At 43.1% G+C, this 20,399-nt stretch overlaps 1 protein-coding gene across 3 annotated transcripts in view; it reads left to right on the top strand.

Annotated features, from left to right (window-relative positions):
- Positions 1–20,399, top strand: part of slc39a10 (solute carrier family 39 member 10) — a 112,067-nt gene that overhangs the window by 72,601 nt on the left and 19,067 nt on the right. For all 3 annotated transcript variants that reach the window (XM_084310356.1, XM_084310357.1, XM_084310358.1), the window contains one exon: positions 16,461–16,636. In XM_084310356.1, coding sequence (XP_084166482.1) covers positions 16,461–16,636 — 176 coding nt within the window. The remainder of the gene's footprint in view (positions 1–16,460; positions 16,637–20,399) is intronic.

The raw sequence follows: 20,399 nt of genomic DNA, 5'->3' as shown, positions 1-20,399 counted from the left end.
ATATGAACATAGGCCTCTTTACTTACTTAAAAAGGAAACATCAAGAAATATGTTTATGGTATTCCATCATGCCATGTGTGTTTTTTATATATTTTATAATGCTCATGATTATTGCTGAAGTCATACAGGCTTTCATAACCTAACAGACTAACTTGACTAAAAAGTTTGAGTTTTAAGAGTTTAAGAGACAGCACTCACTATCTCTCAAACAAAGCTCCATTTTCTCCAGTAATATCTCCATAATCTGAGTTTGCAATGCATGTGTCGTGTCAGGTACAACAGAACAATTTTGATTGACAGTCGATTCTGCCAATTACGTCACACCGCTTGCACCCGCCTCTGCTGTTACCACCAATCGGGAAGCGCATATTCGTTTTTTACTTCCTGGATTGCCGCCATTGATCTGCAGCGAGAGAACAACAACAAACCAACGCGCTAATAACGTTAGCTCCCCGCTGGCCACAAGTAGATTACCAGCGGCGCAGGATGACCAAACGAGGCATAATGATTTTACTGCAACGAATGTTATAATAAAACAAAGCTTTTCTATACATTTGTCTGATTGAAAACTTTATTAACAGATTGCAGAATGGGTACAACTCAGTACGGGCTCTGAGCAACGGAAGGAACGGAGCTATGAATTGAGTAATGCTTGCTACTTGCTATGTTCGGGTAAATAATATGCTGATGTTATTGAACGTGTAACACTAACTATATAACGTTAATGCCACAAAACGAATGCCTTTGTTAATCATAAGTAGTAACTTTGATGCAGTAGCTTGTGTGTGCGGGGGCGGCGTTGTGCAGGAGGTCGCTTGACTGAACTTTTTTTTGCCTTTTGACGCGACACAAATGTATTTATCGGCTACTGCCATTGGCACATTTGAGCTTATCGGCCGATAGGCCGATTGCAGTCAACAAGGCACTTATTGGCTGATACCGATACCCGACCGATACATCGGTGCACCCCTACCCAGTACATATGCATAAATGTTCCAGTGGCACCGTTTGGACATAAGGTACATCGAGAGTCAGGTCTGAGTCCCATTAGATTCAATCGTCTAGGGGTCAGATAAGTTCTGTGAACAAAATTTAGATGAATCTGTTGGTGATCTGGGTTGCGTGAGGATAGCCGGACATTCTCCCAGACTGTATCCCAATCAAAATCTACGTCCAACTCCGGGACATCCTTTCTCCAAATCGTATCCAGGGGGAGGTCCTTATACGAGGACATAAGTAAATGGTGATAAAAGTCAGAAACGAAGCCTCTCGATGTCTCCCTGTCATAAAATAATTAGTGAAATCGGTGATGTTCTAGTGGAGCGTCCCATGGAACGCCATGAGCCTTCAGAGCTGCCCTTATTTGTAAATAAAAGAAAAAGGAAGTTCCGGGGAGATCATATCCGTTGGATAGATCCTGGAAAGAGCGGAGACCAGAGTTATCGAAGATATCCCCCAACGTGTGGATGCCTTTCTTTTCCCATCTGGGGAACCTAATAGGCTGTCCAATAAGGAGTAGATTGTTATTAAATAGAGGGGAATGCGTTTGCCACAGATGGCGGTTAGTACACAATTTCTGGGTGTCCCGCCAAGTCTGGATCACATGTGTGATAAGAGGGCCAAATCGTAAATTGCATTGCTTAATTGATATGTTGGTATACACTATATCCTGAAGTCTATGTGGGGATACTATCTTCTCCTCCAATGGTCGCCAGGATATGGCTGCTTGAGAATCAAACCAGGTGACCAATGGTCTTAAAGAAAAAGCTTGAAAGTAATATTTGAATTCTGGAAATGCTAAACCCCCGTTGAGTTTACTCCTCTGGGCAGTGGATCTCTTTAAAGGCCCACTTGCAGGTTAAACCCTACCCTTCAATTATGGGTAGTTTACATCATTGGTATCTAATTTCATTATTTATTTTTTTCCATTTGACGCCGGAAATTCCACTCCGAAAGGGTTAAAAATGTCCACGCACGAATAACATGTATGGAGCCAATCAAAAAGCTTATCAGACGCTATCAGTGCCGTGACGTCACTGCAGGTAACTTTCCCCTACCTCTCATACACTACAATGAAGTTTGACGAGTGCAGAAAGCCATTTCCTTGATCCAAATGGACGCCTTACAAGACGCAAATGGGTTTAATCGTCGGAGAGACTTTGATGGACCAGCTACAACTGCATTTTTGGTTGAAACAAGGTAGTTATAAGGGTTTTAATGTCGTAAAAAAAGAACTACATGTACCACTAGGCAGCCTGTTGTTCAGTACAGCAGCGCTATTGGTCTGTCGCCTTATGCCTTAGGCCTAACAAAAATAATGGTTTGTTTCCGGTTGCCGACCGACCCTGCCGATTTAGGTGCGACCCAATATATTTTATGAGTTAAAAAAAAAAAAAAAAAAAAAAAAAAAATTTTTTTTTTTTTTAATAAAGTTTCATAGACATCTTAGTCAAACCTTTAGTATTATGGATATTAAACATGCTGGCAGAGTACATGCATCCATGTTGTTGTGAACATTTTAATTAAATAAAGAAATTCCCTATCCATAGTCGCTGTGGGAAAGAATAAAATAAAAAAATAAAATAAAATAAATTCCCTACCTACCCATGGCCTTAACTGACAACCAACAGGAAACAAACTATATATTTTTTTATGCCTTATCCCCGTCACGGGTCATAGTACCAAGCTGGCTATATGGCTCTGGCTAACGTTAACGTTAGCATTATGTCTACTGTCGTGAACCATTTTAAATCGGGGCATGTAAAAGAGTTTCGGGAACGAGTAAAATGTGCAGGTCCTCTTCTCAGACCTGTGGGGCAAAGCATTGCACACATCATGCCGGCTAGCAAGCTACACGTCATGGCATGTTGATACGATAGTAGCCCCTTTCATGACTGATGCACTCGGTCACGAAAGGGGCTACCACGATAGCTAACTAACGTTAACATTACAAGCTCAAACACCTTATAACTACTACTACTGTCGTGTCCATAGGTTCCCTGGCAGAATACTTTGTTTGTGAGGACAAAGGTATACAAAGAGGAGAGAACCATTTTAAATCGGGGCATGTTAGGAGTTTCGAGAATGCTGGCTAGCAAGCTAGCTAACTTAGCTACTAACGTTATATACACAATGTACAACGACACAATGATTTACATTAGTATATTTACAAATATGGTAACGTGGTTGTGGCTTTTGCAAATAGTGGTTAGCTTTAGAGATAAATGGCTATGATCACGGAGCAATAGTGTTAGGTGAAACAGATACTAGCTCCTCGGCTAGCCTAGTAGTAACAAGAAGGCTCCTTGCTTCCTGCCACTACCTGCCTGTGATTCTCAGGCCCCCTGCTGCCCTGTACCTTGTGTGACGTCATCATTAAGATGACACACGCACGTTATGAACCATGGATTAAAATATGCACGTGCGTGGTGATTGTGGTTGGGCGCACAAAATGTTTGATAAAAACGCTAAAACTGGGTCAACTTCGATAATTTTTTTTCCCCTCTTCATGAAAGTCACTGTTGGCCTAGTCACATTGTTTATTGAACAAAAATACAACATGCAAGTGGGCCTTTAAACGTGGGCGCTTGTTGTTCCACACGAATTTATATGAGGCAGAGTGCAATTTTTGCCAGTAACCAACAGGAGGAGGTAACGGGAGCATGGAGCTGATAAAGTTAATTCTGGGTAAAATATACATTTTAATTATTGACGCACAGGCCTGTAATGAGTTTTTAATTTGGACCATCTGTTGAAGTCATTCGTAATCCTGTCACCCAAGCTGGAGTAATTATACCTTACTGTCTGGCTAATAGTGGGGAATATTTCAATCCCAAGACATTTAAAGTGCTCCACCATAAGTGTTTGCAGGGAGGACACATTAATTGCCAATAACGAGTATTGGCCGCCATGCGTTGAGTGCCAACAACGAGTAAACTCTTTGTTATGATCGTTATTTCTTTTATTCGCTATTGGCATTCATAATTCATCCAGGAAGCCTCCGGGACCCAGCTGGACCCTGTCTGATATTGCAACGCATCAATACCGCCGCCTGGTGGATTTCGGGTGAGTTACACTCCACTCTAAACCGGAAGTGGCGCTCGGTGCATCAGGGAAAAAGCTCCGCCAGAGATATCTTGTAACATGGATCAATATACACACCTCGAGTGCATTGGAGACGCAAGAATCAATATGCTTTCGGCGTCGATTGCGTCATACAAACGGAAAATGGATCTAGCAGATCAACGTCAAATAATTGGAATTTCTTTTCTCCAGACGCATCGGCCAGAGGTTAGAGTAATCTAACGTTATTTCCAGCTCGATTGTCCATTTATTTCATTGCAATCTGTCCGATCAACGTATAGTGTCTTACTAAAGAAAGCCGTTAGTGACAATCAAGGAATCATAAACGACCCCCCCCCCCCCCTTTCCTTCACGCATGATGGAACATAATGTATAGTGATCATATGCATTTGAAATTTTTAATATAGCGTGTGTAGGGACGAAACGCCAATCGATAATGTATAATACGCGTCAGGGCCTATAGCGCGCATTCTAGGAATTACTGCTATACAGTCTAAAAACATACTTATATTCTCAACGGTACTAACACGACAATGTATGAATGGAAAAATATAACGTTCCCACATCCGGAACGATAGATACCCGATGTTGAATGGGCCATAGTAATGTCGATATAGCTATAATATTTAAAAAGTTATAGCCCTGCAAAGAAGGTGAGCTACTCCATAGGCTTACAGCACTGGCAGAGAGTGGTAAAGATGGGCATACTGCATGGCACCCAATGTGTTAAGTGGAAGAAAGGCAGATTTTGGCCAGTTGATCTTAAATCCAGATAGACTGCCAAAATCATCTATTACGCTGAGAAGATGAGGTAGAGAAATGGCGGGATTCTGCATAAATAAGAGTACATCATCTGCGTATAAGCTGATATGGTGATGTGTGCCCTGAATTGAAACAGGGGATATAATCTGGGATTGTCTTATGTATTGAGCTAGAGGTTTCGAGGGATAAGGCGAAAAGTCCGGGACTAAGAGGACAACCCTGTCTAGAAGAGCGCGAGACAGAGAAGAGTGGCGAGCAGAACTTCCCTGTTAAGATCATGGCTGAAGGCCCTGTGTAGAGAACTTTGATCATATGAATGAACCCCTCACCTAACCCCATTCTTCTAAGAACTGCCCACAAATAAGACCACTCCAATCTGTCAAAGGCCTTCATTGCATCCAAGGACATGACAGCTGTAGGGACTGCGACATCCTTGCTGGCATCAATCACATGCAGTAACTGTCTGATATTGTCAGTAACCAGGCGGCCTCTTATAAAGCCAGTTTGATCAGGGTGAACTAGACATGTCATATGCTTTTGAAGTCGGATGGCTAGAACCTTGGCATATAGCTTGAGATCAGCTCCGAGGAGACTTAAGGGCCTATAGCTGCCACATTCGGTGGGGTCCTTATCTTTCTTGAGTAAAACAGATATAAGCGCCATATTGACATCTCTGGAAAAATTGCCCTCTTCGACTGAGTGTAAAATCATTGAAAGTAATAAGGGACAGAGTACATCCCAGAAATCAAGATAGAATTCCGGTGGAATGCCGTCCCAACCAGGAGCCTTGCCCCGTTGCATATCAGCAATCGCCTCCCTAATCTCATCTAGTGTGATAGGTGCAGCTAACTGTTTAGCGTCATCTTCTGAGACCTGAGGTAAGTTGATTTGATTAAGAAAGTCCTCCAGCTTAGTATGATCAAAGACCACTTCTGACTTGTACAGGTTGGAATAAAAAGAGCTAAATGTATCGTTGATCTTTTTGGGGTTGGTGGTTACCTCCCCCTGTTGGTTCTTAATGGAAGGGATATCAGCAATTTGTTCACTGGCCCGTATCTTCATAGCTAGTAGGTGGGTAGGCCTGGAGCTGTGAAAGTAGTAGTGCTGTCTTGTTCTGTGCATTTGAAATTCAGACTTTTTTTTTACCACCTTAATTTGAAGCTCCAGTCGGCTAGAGTAGTTGTGCTGCATAGAGGACATCAACGTGGCATGAAGCTTTTCCAATTCCTCCAACTTGGAGAGACGTCCCTTGCGGAGATTAGATGCAAAGAGAGTAGTGTTACTTCTAAAAAAAAACTTAACCGAATCCCATAGAATTCTGGGGTCCTGTACCGATCCAGCATTAAACTGCAGGAATTCAGTGAGCTTCTCTTTGAATTGCAAGTTAAACTCTCCATTTTTCAGCAGCGTCGAGTTAAAGCGCCATCTAGGGGCGCAGGATGTTATTTTACTGAGAACCCTTGAGCAGGATACCTCTGTGGTCTGAAAGTGCAATGGGCAATAAGTCAACATCAAAGCTATCAAAGAGACGTGGGGAAGAAAAAACATAATCAATTCTGGAAAAGGTATTATGTCTTGAAGAGAAAAAAGTATAATCTCTCGCGGATGGGTTGAGCAAGCGCCACATATCAATTACCCCTGTGTCCTTAGACCATGCCTGTAGGGCTGTGGTAGCTTGTTTCTGATCAAAGGATTCAGTGTGTTTTGACTTATCAGTCAATGGATCCCATACTGCATTAAAAGCAGCTCCTACTATAAACAAGTAATCAGGTAGTTTCAACAAAGCTGCAGTGAGTACAGCATAAAAGTTAGCGTCATACAAATTAGGGGCGTATGCAGAGATCAGAGCAATTTTCCGGTTAGAGTATTCCATTTTAGCAATAGTAATTCGACCATCTGCATGAGACCACACATCTAAAAGTTTAATATTCAAATTTCGCTTTGCTATTATGGCTACCCCTCGGGACTTGGTGCTAAAAGAAGAAGAACTTATGTTATGGTAAAATCTATTTGCCAGTCTTCCGTTATCAGCCAATAAAAGGTGTGTTTCACTCAGTAAAGCAAGGTCTACTTCCTTCCTTTTTAGCCACGTTAGTACACTTGTGCGTTTATGCGGTAGAATAAGACCTCCTATATTCCAGATTAAGATATTTAAATTAGCCATAGTCTAAAAGAGCTGCAGTATGATTGAATGTAATTCGTTTGGAGTAAAGCATCAGAGCAGATACATATCCATTTGTTAAGGTCCTATTGAGTTCCGAGCATGAGCGTGAAAACAAAAATAAAATAGAGCGAGACGAATGAAAATAAAAACAAAAAGCAACGCACCCCCCCATTCCCTCCCGCCTCCCCCCCACCAGAATACTTGTCCGTTATCGATCAAACATCAGTTGGCCACTATGATCAAGCATAGCAATTACAACAACATTATGTAACTTAACCATACCAAAAACTTGTAAGGTATATTGTAACAATTTAGGAAAAGGGAACCCACTTCGCTCAACAGAGAGAAGAAATCTATGCAAAGTTCAATGCGAGGTTCAATGTGCAGACGATAAAAAGCAGATACATTAAAACACAGCTCGTCTGAGTTAAACTTGAATAAAGGCAATATGCATACCCATCGTTGAGATAATACAGCGGAGATAAACAACAACTGCTTCTTTAAACTGTTCCTCCTACACTCCTGTTCCTTGGTCCTAAACATTAATGACCTGAACCAACTTTGTGAGGCACAGCTATTTGCCATGCCAACCTCATCAGGACAGTGCAGTCTTCATACCACAATCGCGGTAAACGCCCTGTCACTCTTTTTAGACAACGGAGCCACCATATTTGAACGGCAACAATGGGGGAGCCAGTATCATGCAATAGAACCGGCAGACCACTTCTTCGTTCTACGAAAAGACCGGACGGCATTAGAGTCACTAAAGAAGAAAGGAGGCGGCATTGCCTTCATGATAAACAAGGAGTGGTGCGATTTAGGCAACACAAAGGAAATGTCTAACCACTGCTCCCCAGACCTGGAGTTTATCACGATAAAATGTCGACCCTTCTTCCTCCCAAGAGAGTTAACGTCCATCATCCTCATCGGAGTGTACATTCCACCACACGCGAACACTGAGGTCGCACTTTCAAAACTTCACGACGAGGTAAACAAACTCCAGGCAGCTAACGTTGACGCGGCCATTTTGGTCTTGGGGGATTTCAACAGCGCGCGTCTTAAAAAGGTGCTGCCGAATTTCTATCAGCATGTGACCTGTCCCACCAGAGGCGAGAACATATTAGACCATGTATACTCGCAATTTAAGAATGGGTACAAGTCACAGGCTCTTAGTCCATTCGGTAAAAGCGATCACGCCGCAATTTTTCTTTTGCCTAAGTACAAACAGTGTCTCAAGCGAACGCCGGTGGTCTCGCGAGAGGTTAAGCGTTGGACCGTGACGTCAGTAGAGTCACTCCAAGCAGTGCTGGGAAGCACAGAATGGAGTGTACTCCGTGATAACACAGCCAATATTAACGAATACACCGAAACGGTGATTGACTATGTCTGTACTCAGGTAGAAGTAATAATCCCCACCACCAAAATTAATATCTACCCAAACCAAAAGCCCTGGGTAGACAAATCCGTCCGTGAGGCTCTGAAAGTGCGCACATCAGCATACAACACCGGGCTGGTGACAGGCAACATGGAAGAACACAAGATGGCAAGATACAACGTCAGGAGAGCAGTAATAGAGGCAAAACGGCGTTACAGGGATAAAGTTGAACTTCAGTTTGAACAGGCTGACTCTAGAGGCATGTGGCAGGGCCTCAGAACAATGACAGACTACAAAGGAACCCCCCTCAAACTGAACAGTGACATCTCCTTAGCAAATGATCTCAACTCCTTCTATGCGAGGTTTGAGGCTGTGAATAACAACACCAGCCTACAAACCACGGCAATGGGGGGGGGGGGGTCTGCTGATGGAGACTCAGTGTTCAGGGTAACAGAGCATGAGGTGAGACGGATCTTTAAAAAAGTGGATATCAGGAAGGCAGCAGGACCGGACGGCATCCCCGGCCGCGTCCTAAAAGTCTGTGCCGACCAACTGGCCCCGGTATTCACTGACATCTTCAACCTGTCCTTGGAACAGGCCGTCATCCCCACCTGTCTGAAGAAGTCCACCATCATCCCTGTACCCAAAAAATCTACGCCCGCTTGCCTCAACGACTACCGCCCTGTAGCCCTCACCTCCATAGCCATGAAGTGCTTTGAGAAGCTAGTGAAGGGCTACATCTGTTCCTCCCTCCCCATCAACCTGGACCCTCTGCAATTTGCATATCGCCCCAACAGGTCCACGGAGGACGCCATAGCCCATGTGCTGCACACAGCAGCATCACATCTGGACAAGAGGAAGGGGAACTATGTGAGAATGCTGTTCATCGACTACAGCTCAGCATTCAATACCATAGTCCCCTCCAAACTCATAGCCAAGCTCAGGGACCTGGGCTTGAACTATGACCTGTGCCAGTGGGTCCTGGACTTCCTGACGGGCAGACCCCAGGTGGTAAGAGCCGGCAACTGCACCTCCTCATCCATCACGCTCAACATAGGGGCCCCCCAGGGCTGTGTTCTGAGCCCCCTCCTCTACTCCCTGTACACACATGACTGCGTAGCACAGCGGAACAACAACACCATCATCAAATTTGCTGATGACACAGTAGTGGTGGGCCTGATCTCTGCCAACGACGAAAGGGCCTACCTGGAAGAGGTAGAGAACCTGTCACAGTGGTGTCAGGAGAACTGCCTCTCCCTGAACGTCAGCAAAACAAAAGAGATGATTGTGGACTTCAGGAGGTCGGGGGTCAAGGACTACAGCCCCCTCAGCATCGACGGGGCACCAGTTGAGAGAGTGAACAGTTTCAAGTACCTCGGAGCCCACATATCCGAGGACTTGACATGGACCACACACATTGACAGTGTTGTGAAGAAGGCACGACAACGCCTCTACTTCCTCAGGCGCCTAAGGAAGTTCCAAGTCAGTCAGAAGATCCTTAGGAACTTCTACTCATGTACAATAGAGAGCATCCTGACCGGCAACATCACCTCCTGGTTTGGGAATAGCACTGCACAAGACCGTAGCAGACTACAAAGAGTGACACGTTCAGCCGAACGCACAATTAGAGGGGGGCTTCCCACCCTCCAGAACATTTACAACAAGCGGTGCAAGGGGAAGGCTAAGAGAATTATTAAGGACTCGAGCCACCCGAACAACTGCCTCTTTGAACTGCTGCCGTCAGGCAAGCGATACCGGAGTCTTATGGCGAGCACAGAAAGACTCAGAAGGAGCTTCTATCCCCAGGCCATCAGGCTGCTAAACGAACAATAATCGCTAAACGAACAATAATCACTATGCAACAACCATCAAATGCACACAGCACACACACCCACACGCACACACACACTCACTCAAACAAACAACACACTGCAGCACCCACTCTCCACACTTTAGATCACACAAACACACTTACACTTTATATTTATTGATAAAGGATTTGCACTACAACTCGTACACCTACTGTGAATTGTACCTAAACTGCACCTCGTCCATTTATGCCTTGCACTATATAGTATTGTATATTAGTACACTGCACAGTATTGTATATTGTATGGTAACTACGTCTACGAACATTGTACATATGTCTAAACTGAACACTGTGACCTCTTTTTTTTCTTCTAATTTTTACTATGTTTTTATTTCATACTTATCTTGTCATGCACAGTCTCTGGAGCGCAACAGTAAGAAGCATTTTGTACAAAAGTATTCTGTACTTCTGTATGACAACTATTAAAGAAACTTGAAACTTGAGTATCAGTTTAGCAAACAGTTTAGTGTGACATTGGATTTCACACTACATTAAACAACTGTCCTCTGTACCTGAGAGCTATGAACCTTTTTTAAATTTTGGTTTCACACTCTTTTTGATATCGACTGACTTAAAGAATATAAATATCTTGGCATCTGGCTGAGAAATTTACATTCAAATGCCATGTAGATAATCTTGCAAGTAAACTGTCAGAATGTTGGCTTTTTGTAGAGAAACAAAGCCAGTTTTCCATGTTTAGCAGAAGGAGGGTTGTTGCAGCTGTTGTTTTGGATTATGGAGAGGTAGTTTATAGACATGCTGCTGCTTCTACTCTGAAGCCTCTGAACTGTGTATATCATTCTGTCCTTAGATCTATCACCGGTGACAGTTATGGTACCTGTCATTGTATCCTATATGATAAGGTTGGGTCGTCCTCTCTGGCAGAGAGACGTGACTTGCATTGGAATCTGTTTCTGTATAAAGCTATTATTGGTGACCTCTCACCCTACATCACGTTATTGCTGGATTGGAACTCTGGACCTTATCACACTGGCTCTGGTGATTGGCTTACTCTTAAGGTCCCCAGAGTTCGCACTGAATTAGGAAAATCTGCTTTTAGCTTCTGTGCCTCAGACACATGGAACATTTTGCAATGCACTTCAAAACTCATTGCTGCAGTTGTTTATAAAAAATGTAATTAAATAATAATAATGTAAATGTTGAATTGATTGACTTTCTGTTTCCACACTGTTTTGTTAAATGAGAGTTTTGTCTTAAAGGAACACGCCAACTTTTTGGGAAATTAGCTTATTTGCCATCTACCCTGGAATTAGACAAGAAGATTATATACCCTTTTCTTCTCTGCATGCATTAGGTTTAGGGAACAGCCGCACCTAGCTTAGCGCCATTCACTGGAAGTAGGTGTGCCAGTGTAGCCTAGTTCCCAACAGTCACGAAATACACTCCAAATACAACTCCAAAACTTTCCTGTAAACATGTTGTGACCTGTGTATTTATCACGTGGAGAAATATAAAAAAAAATCAGACATTTTCGTTTTCTAAACAGATATATACTATATAATTTTTTGCCGAACCACTGCTGCCTGGGCGCAATGATTTCATCACCTCAAAAGCCCAGTTTTAAAAAAAAAACAGGGATTTTGAGGTCATTAAATCACTAGCCTAAGCCTAATGCATGCACAGAAAAGAAAAGGGTATGTGTTGTGAAGGATCAGATTAAACCGAATATATATATTTATTTATGGATATATATTGAATAGTATTTGTATATCGTTTGATATCCCTTGTATTCCTTGTACATATACACGGAATATCCCTTTAGCGTACTACAGCCCATAATAGTTCATTCTCTTATTGGACAAGGACCTGGCGCCAGGGACAAGCCCCTTGGAGCCAAGTTCAATGGTACCGACGAAACATGTCCCTACTAGCCCCGGCTCTGCGCAGGAATACGGCTACCGAAAAGAGAGTGGCACTATTTGTTCACCGTGCATATAAATAGGGCGCAAGTAAATGTAGAATTTCTCTTATCCTTTACCCTTCTACCCAACTAAGTAACAGAACGTGAAGCCTCACCCCACGATACCGCGTGCGGTGTAGTATGGCCTGTTTGGCCTTAGAATAGCATTGAGACCTCGTGCAAATTAATAGCTGAATTGTCAGAGTTTGGCACCGTATTTCTATTAAGTAATAATAGTCTATTATGTATGGTGCATCGTGCGGTTAGAGTTCTAAAGTGAGCAGCATCCCCGTCGCTTCCTCGTGTTATCTTAACCAGGTTGGGCAGACCACACGTGGTGCTTTCATCCGAGGAGTTCTAGGCGAGGACCGAGTGGACCTGTACATTGGATTACCTACCCGACGACTGCTGAGCCCTATGCGGCATGGAATATATATTTGCTTTGGTACTTTGATTTGTGGAGCGGATAATCGCCAACACCGGTGAGTGTTGGATTTACCCCGAGAGGAGTCAAGGTGAGACGGCGCTCAGACCAGACTGAGGTCGCCTCGCTTCTTCTTCACTGTGGAGCTACAGCTACAGCTACAGCCTACAAGAGAGCCAAGGTGTATTCATCTGTGGATCAAGATTCTACTGCACTGTCTTCTGTACGTGAAGTCTCCCTAGACATCGTTGACCAGACGGGATACTGCCGACGGCTCTCCTACCCCCCCTACCGGCTTACAACCGGGAGGACCCTTACAGTATATCCAGCTATAATCATTAAGTGTGCCATCGTTATAATTCCCTAAGAGCCAGGTTGTATACTTGCTTCCTGCGTAACCAGAGATTGGACATTCAGCGTTGATTTGCCTACGAGTACTCATTTGCCTTACAAGTGCATTCAAATCATAAACGTAATAGTGAATGTTATATGTACCCTTTGCTATATATTAAATATTTGATTATTACCTTTGTGTGGACCCGATTTCATTGTGGGAAAGTGTTCATCATATTTAGATATCGTGTACTGTATGGCCAGTAGTTAAAGTACATAAAGCGGTAGTGGTTTAATGATACCATACTTATCAATACAGTCAGGGAATTGTACCCCTCAGTTACAGTATGTATCTGCTTGTCTAACTCCAGGGTACATGGCAAATAAGCTAATTTCCCAAAAAGTTGGCATGTTCCTTTAATGATCCTCGGAGATTAAATAGAGATTTAATTGAACTATTTTTGTAGAGCATACAGTATGTCCTCCAAAGACAAGTGAGCTTGAAAGTTTACATGACAACAAAGTGTACTTTTCTTTTACTTGATGGCTCCTGTCCCTGAATGAAAACCAAGCAAGTGAAGATCTGTTGAAAATGTCACTTTGCAGGTTCTCTGCCTCAGGTGTCACGACAAGGACACATGGGTTGAACAGCTCATAGGTATAGTTGCCTTTACCTGCTGTGAGGTTGAAACCTTGCAACGGTAGCCCCTTGGTATAAAACCCACCACTTCACCACCTGAACTGGATCCTTTTCAGGTGGCAGGATGGATAAGACTGTGGTGTTTAACATATGTGGTCACATGGTGCTGGTGAGCGGAGGGTTCACGTTTCCAGGCTGTCAGAGGACAGGTGCAGAGAGAAAAGTACTGTACCAGCTAGTACCTAGTGGCCACCATTACAAATTATGCCGTAACCCGGTATATATACTTGAGGCTCTCCAGCTGGTCACTGTGGTTTGAGTTTAGAGGGGTGAGTGTAACAAGGTTGAAACCTTGCAATGGTAGCCCCTTTCTGTAAACTCACCCCCACTTCAACATTTACAGTAGTTGTGTGAAATACTTGCCAGTAGTGTAGTGGAAGCAACACTATTAGCTTACTTACTGAGCCCTGTGGGGCGGAGTTCTGACCGGGTTGAGAGCAAACCAAAAGCAAACGGGGGTCATGGAAACCAAAATGTTTCAATCCACACCGCAGCATGCAGGAAAAAGGGTTACCTATTTCTAACACTAAATCATCGTCCTCCACCACTATGGATTCTGCAATCACTTGGCACTATTTTGTTCCCCCTGAAAAAGCCAGTGTATTACTACCCCACTGCCACCAAGCATCTTCAACTCATTCAGAACGCAGCGGCCCGCCTGATCTCAAACCTACCGAAGTCGGCCCATGTCACCCCACTTCTTAGGGACCTGCACTGGCTCCCCATTGCTGCACGTATCCGCTTCAAGGCCCTCGACCTAGCATACCGTGCGGCAAAGGGAACCGCTCCCGCCTACCTCCGGTCAATGGTCTCTAACTACACACCCTCAAGACCCCTACGCTCTGCATCTTCTGGCCGCCTCAGACCTACTCCTATCCAAGCTCCGGGAGGGTCATCAAAGAGAAGTTGCCTATTCTCAGTCCTTACCCCACAATGGTGGAATGAACTACCCACCCCAGTTAGGACAGCTGAAACCCGTCCAATCTTTCGCCGACACACTTCTTCAACCATTATCTGAAATAATAAAAAATTATAAAAAAAATCAAACCCTAACTAACTAACTTACTGTCATGCACTTGTCCTAATAAACTAACCTACACTGTAACACGCAACACTTTGATGAACATTGTTACTCAGCTGATAGAGTTGTACCCTTCCTGATGACTTGTCCTACAGAACTTGTAAGTCGCATTGGATAAAAGTGTCAGCTAAATGACTAAATGTAATGTAAATGTACGCACTAGAGCCGTTTCACTGGTAACACGGTCTACTAGCAGTGAAGTGCCTGGTAGTACCTAGTGACCACCGTTACATCAGTCACTGGTGGTGCAGGGCTAGAATGGGGGCCAGTGTTCTATGGCTCTGACTGGGGATACATCTGCAGTGTAAAGCCTGCCACACACTTCCCTGGTTGGCACTATTTTAGCATTGTGTAGAACTACCTCCAATGTGACTGTGTACTTGGTTAAGACTGCAGGTTGGCATGGACCTCACAGCATGATATGCATCACACAATACAATACTGATACATTGATATACTGAACATAATAAAGCTAGTATAGTGCTGAGCAAAGAAGACAATGAGAAATATGGCTGTGTTTATAGGCTATTTGTTCAGTGTAGTTTATTCAAGAATTTGAAGCCTGATTAACTTTATATGGCCAACATTTGACATGCTTACCTCTCGCTATTTCAAATAATCTATCACAACTCCATGAGGTTTATAAAACAAAATAATATATGAATGCAATAATTGAGAATTGATATAATTAATAATATAATCTGGGGATTCTATAATATGTGTATTGATATAATTCAGGAAATGAATTGGGTCAGATGCTGAATTTAATATCTCTATCTCTTTTTATTAGGCAAACAGCGGAAATTAAATGTGAATATTGTATGACACTGCTATGCTGCTCCTTGCAGAGTAATTACATTGGCATGCCATCAGTTGTGGTCCATTGCAGCCCCATATTCTGCCTAGAATTGAGGCTGGCCCCAATTGTTGCCTCAGCCTCAGGGGATTAATGAAGTACCTATTTTATTGATATACTGAACTGGCAATGCAATGACAAAATTATATTTGCTCAATAAATTGTAAGGACCACAACATTAATATACTGTATGCATACTTTGTGTGCTCTGTTGTGGCTTCAGACCATCTCAGTGTTGTCTGGTAAGGTGAGCATATCATTAGTATTATTATTACTGAATCAGTAATATCTTGCAGACATCATCATCATCATCATCCCCTTTGGAGCTATTCTCAAAGTAGGGTTAGGCCATCATTTAATATTTGTATTGATACTTATAATATTGTGATGAAATTAAAAACATCAACTAAATGAATGATGACAACCACATACTAACTCAGAATTATCTCAAAAGGAGTCGATATGGATTTTATTTGAAAATAAATACATTGAGTTTTGGTTTGATATTATCATGCAGTTCAGAACAGCAATTGGATTATTTATCTTTTTATTTTGCACATGTGAACAGACGTGATATATATCGATCAGGAAAGATTCCAGATGTGATACGTTGTGAATTTCTTTCCTATCGCTCAGCCCTATATCAAAGTATTTAGTTTTTGATTCTGGAAGGAGACTGTACCAGCTGTGAAATGATTGCTCTGATACCCTTGTGGAGTACTTGATAAAAGTGGTAACTGTCAGGTGATACATTTACCAAGCTTCCAAATGTTATAGATGAAGTGCAGAAGTCAAATCGGTGCTATGCAAATCGTCACACTTCATGAGCAGTATAGAAACTCACCCCCCCCCCCTTTTTCCCTCCTCTGTTCTCTCTCCCTCTCTCTCTAGCCTGGGTGTGGTTATGGGGCTTTGTCTCCATCACTATCATCAGTCTCTTGTCTTTGCTGGGTGTAATACTGGTTCCCATCCTGAACCAGTCCTGCTTCAAGTTCCTCCTCACCTTCCTGGTGGCGCTGGCGGTGGGCACGCTCAGTGGCGACGCCCTGCTTCACCTGCTGCCGCACGTGAGTATTCTGCTGTTACGGCACTCCTAAAAACTTGGTATCTCATGTATAAACCTACCCCTACCTTAAAGAGATTTCTATATTGTAAACTATATGTAATTCTAGATTTTGTAGAGGGTTGTTCATGTTCACAAATATTGGTTGAACCGTACAAGCAAACTAGACTCCCGCTTACAACAAGATCATTTTGTCCAATCTATATCTGTTCTAAGCTATAGTGCCACAACTAATTGGTTGGTAAATAGAATTCAAACTCTGCCAGTTGGTGTCCTCTGCTCTCAGTGGGGGTAGTGCTACAGGTGAACCAGATCAACAAACTGTAAAATAAGGGGCTGGTCCATTGAGAACAAAATTAATTCTCCTCATTACCAAATTCCGAGTTGTCTGCTACATCAAACAAGACATTCCAGGAAAGTATCCTGCAAGCAAAACATGCTCCCTAATTAGGGGTGAACAACTTGTTTACCTGCCATTGTATTTTATTTAAGTAAGGGATAATGCCCGACGAGCTGTATATTAACATATTTTAATGGTTGAGGCAGAGAACCGTCCGGCGGAAAGCCATTAAAATATGTTAATATGCAGCTCCAAGGGCATTATCCTGCTTATGGGAGTTATACAAAGTAAAATAAGATTTAAAAAACATTTTCACATTATAAAAAATCTAATCTAAAATAAAGAGAATTTATTGATGTTTCCATGCATTTTGCACTCAACATTAACACTTGTGACACTCTGGAATCTGCTGATACCTGGAACTGGTTTGTTGTTGGTTGTCATCAGCTAGAAAGCTAATGTTATGCTAGCAGGCATTATGGCCACTAGTGTTGCATAAGGTTGCAGTGAATATGATCTAACCGTATGTTTAACACAAAGCTTAGGTAGCTATCCAGCCGTTTAATCCCCCCCCCTCACTGCGGATGGCTAGATAGCTACTTAAGCTTTCTGTTAACCATGCTGTTTAACACAAAGCAACCATAATGCCAACATTAGTTTGCACGATATTATGTAGAGTCCACACTGTTATCAACATTATCAACTTTTAATGGACACATACCAACCAATCAGAATCAACTTCCACTATAATTTATTAGTGTTTGTTTTAACACTTTGATTGCCATGGGTTAAATTCATGATATACCATAGATTGCCAGCTCTATTTGTCTATGGAGAAGTACCCCTTCTTTGCATGGCTATAACTTTTTAAATTCTATTGCTACATTGCCATTATTAGGGCCCATTCAAAGTCCTATATGTATTGTTCATTGTATAGCAACGTTAAACTTTTTCATTCACATATTCATAGTAAAGTATGGTCTAATGTATAAGTATGTTTTTCATCTCTTTCTGCAGCTTTCTCCAGAACATGATCTATAGCCCCAAATGCATTATATTGATGATGAAATACAGTTTGATGGCAATCGGGGCGATATAAAAAATTTCAATTGGACGTACTTCTAGAATGATCTACGTATGATCTGATGATGACCGGATGGGCGGGGGATCGTTTATAATTCCGTGGGCAGCGTTATATCATTCATCTAGTGTGGGTCATATGTTCATCATAACAGTTTATATGGAACACGTTCAAAAATAACGCTGAATCTTACCGGATCTTCCTCGCGCCGTTGGACGATCAGCGTGGTGTAGACCGTTTTCGATTATGGGATGTTTATCCTGATGAACCATTTCCAGCTTGTATAATACTATATACGTCCAAATAACGTTGTTTATTGAGTTAGGGCGAGCGATTGATCATCCAGTGTGTTGAGATGGAGTCCGGCTACCGGACGCGAGTGCCCGGAGCTCATATGGATGAGCACTTCCTGTTTGGGGCGCCCCTCCCTCTTGGCCGATCTGCCGATCGGCCACCAGATGGCGCTCTCGAACCGTTAGACAGTTGGTGGGAGCCCACCAGCACATCTCAGGGCTCCGGAAAGAAAATATGATTTCGATCACAGATTTTTGAAATATTGATATCAAAGACGAGTTACGGCGTCCTCGGCACCTTTAGCATGGCTCTGAATGACGTGAAAAAGCGTTTTCCGGCAATCAAAGTTTAATGTTGTTCTATTTGCGAACATTTTCTGTATGCTGCCTTCTTGACCAGGGCCCACTTAATTAGCTGGTTATGGTGTACAATTAGCTGGTTATGATGTACAATTAGCTGGTTATGATGTACAATTAGCGTAGATTTCAATGGTGAAATCCGTTTACTGCTCAATTGCTGAGAAAATTGTGAAATTATAGGCACGTTTTCAAACCTGGAGTGTGCCAAAATGACAGCGGCTCAGAAGGTAGAGCGGTCTTCTGGTACTGGGAAGGTTCCTGGTTTGATTCCAGCTCCTTCCGGCAGCATGTCGAAGTGTCCTTGAGCAAGACACACAGCATGCATGGTTTCCTCTGCCTTCTGTGTGTGAATGTGTGAGCGAATGGGTGAATGTGAGGCATAAGTTGTAAAGCGCTTTGCATATAAGTACAGTCCATTTACCATTTACATTGAAAACCAAGGCTGAAGTGGTTATTTCAAATAACACTGGCATTCATGGTTAACCTCTTAACACATTGAGTGCCAACGACGAGATTAGTCGTGTTAACTCGCCATGCGTTGAGTGCCAATGACGAGTTCTCGTCTTTTTCTCGTTTTTGCTTTTATTAGCAATATCCATTAATTTCTCATCCATCCAGCCTGACGTTATCATTGGGAATGGGTCTGAGCTTGAAAAGGTCACTCTAGCCCATATATGGCCAAAGGGGCGTGGCACTCAATGTGTTAACAGGCGCCCCCAAAAGTGGCCATTTTAGTTTTCGTTTTTGAGGACTGCATACATTCTTCGCAAACCAAAGGGAGGTCACACTACCTTCACCATTTCCCTCCCTCGCTGTGCAGGCGCCCTGACCGACCTGTAGGAGTCGCTGTTTACAACGACCAGATTACCACCCACCGGCTTCCCTCCCGCTGACACAGCCAATTGTGTCAGTATGACGGCCGGCCAAGCCGGAGGCACCGCTGACAGCCGGATTCGATACCAGTGTCTCTGCGGTGGTAGACAGACGCTTAGTCCGCTGTGCTACCCGGCTGCCCCCTATGTACGTTTTTTTTATCCACTTTTTCTCCCCATTTTCTATTTTTCTCCCATCCCAATTTCGTGTTTTCCAATTCTTCCCTCCCCTGTCTTGAACGTTGCTAGACTATGCCTCCCACTGGTCGGCTGTAGTGAGGATAGAAGCCTTCGCATCACGTGTCCCCTCCGGTACACGAGGAGGCAGCCTGTCGCATCTTTTCACTGCAACAGCTTCAAGATTCAAGATTCAAGATTCAAGAGTTTTAATTGTCACGGCATACAGGTATACAATGAAATGCGGCTGGTCTTGCCCGCGACGATGTGCAATACAGTGGTACAACATATAATAGAATCCAATAAAATACAGTGGTACAACATATTAATAGAATCCAATAAAACAGTGCAATAAACAGGTACATGGTGTGCCATCTCGGTATCTGTACATTAGTATTTACAGAGCATATAGGACATGCTAGTTAGCTTTAGTAGTGCAATACACTGTTCCTGATGTTATACTATTTTAAGTGGCCTTTCCTCTGGCCATAAGTGTGCGTGTGTGCGGCATGAGTGTTAAAGTGGCTGCTAGTGTGTGAGCGTGCTCAGCGTGCGTGTCGTGTATGTACTTGTGTGTGGATAGTTCAGTTTCTGTGTCTCTCGATGTTCATTGTTCAAGGCTCTGATGGCCTGGGGGAAGAAGC

This window comes from Notolepis coatsorum, assembly GCF_963971535.1.
Source record: "Notolepis coatsorum genome assembly, chromosome: 3".
Classification (NCBI taxonomy): domain Eukaryota; kingdom Metazoa; phylum Chordata; class Actinopteri; order Aulopiformes; family Paralepididae; genus Notolepis; species Notolepis coatsorum.
Note: the sequence above shows the minus strand (reverse complement) of the source record. Positions and strands in the feature narration are given on the sequence as shown.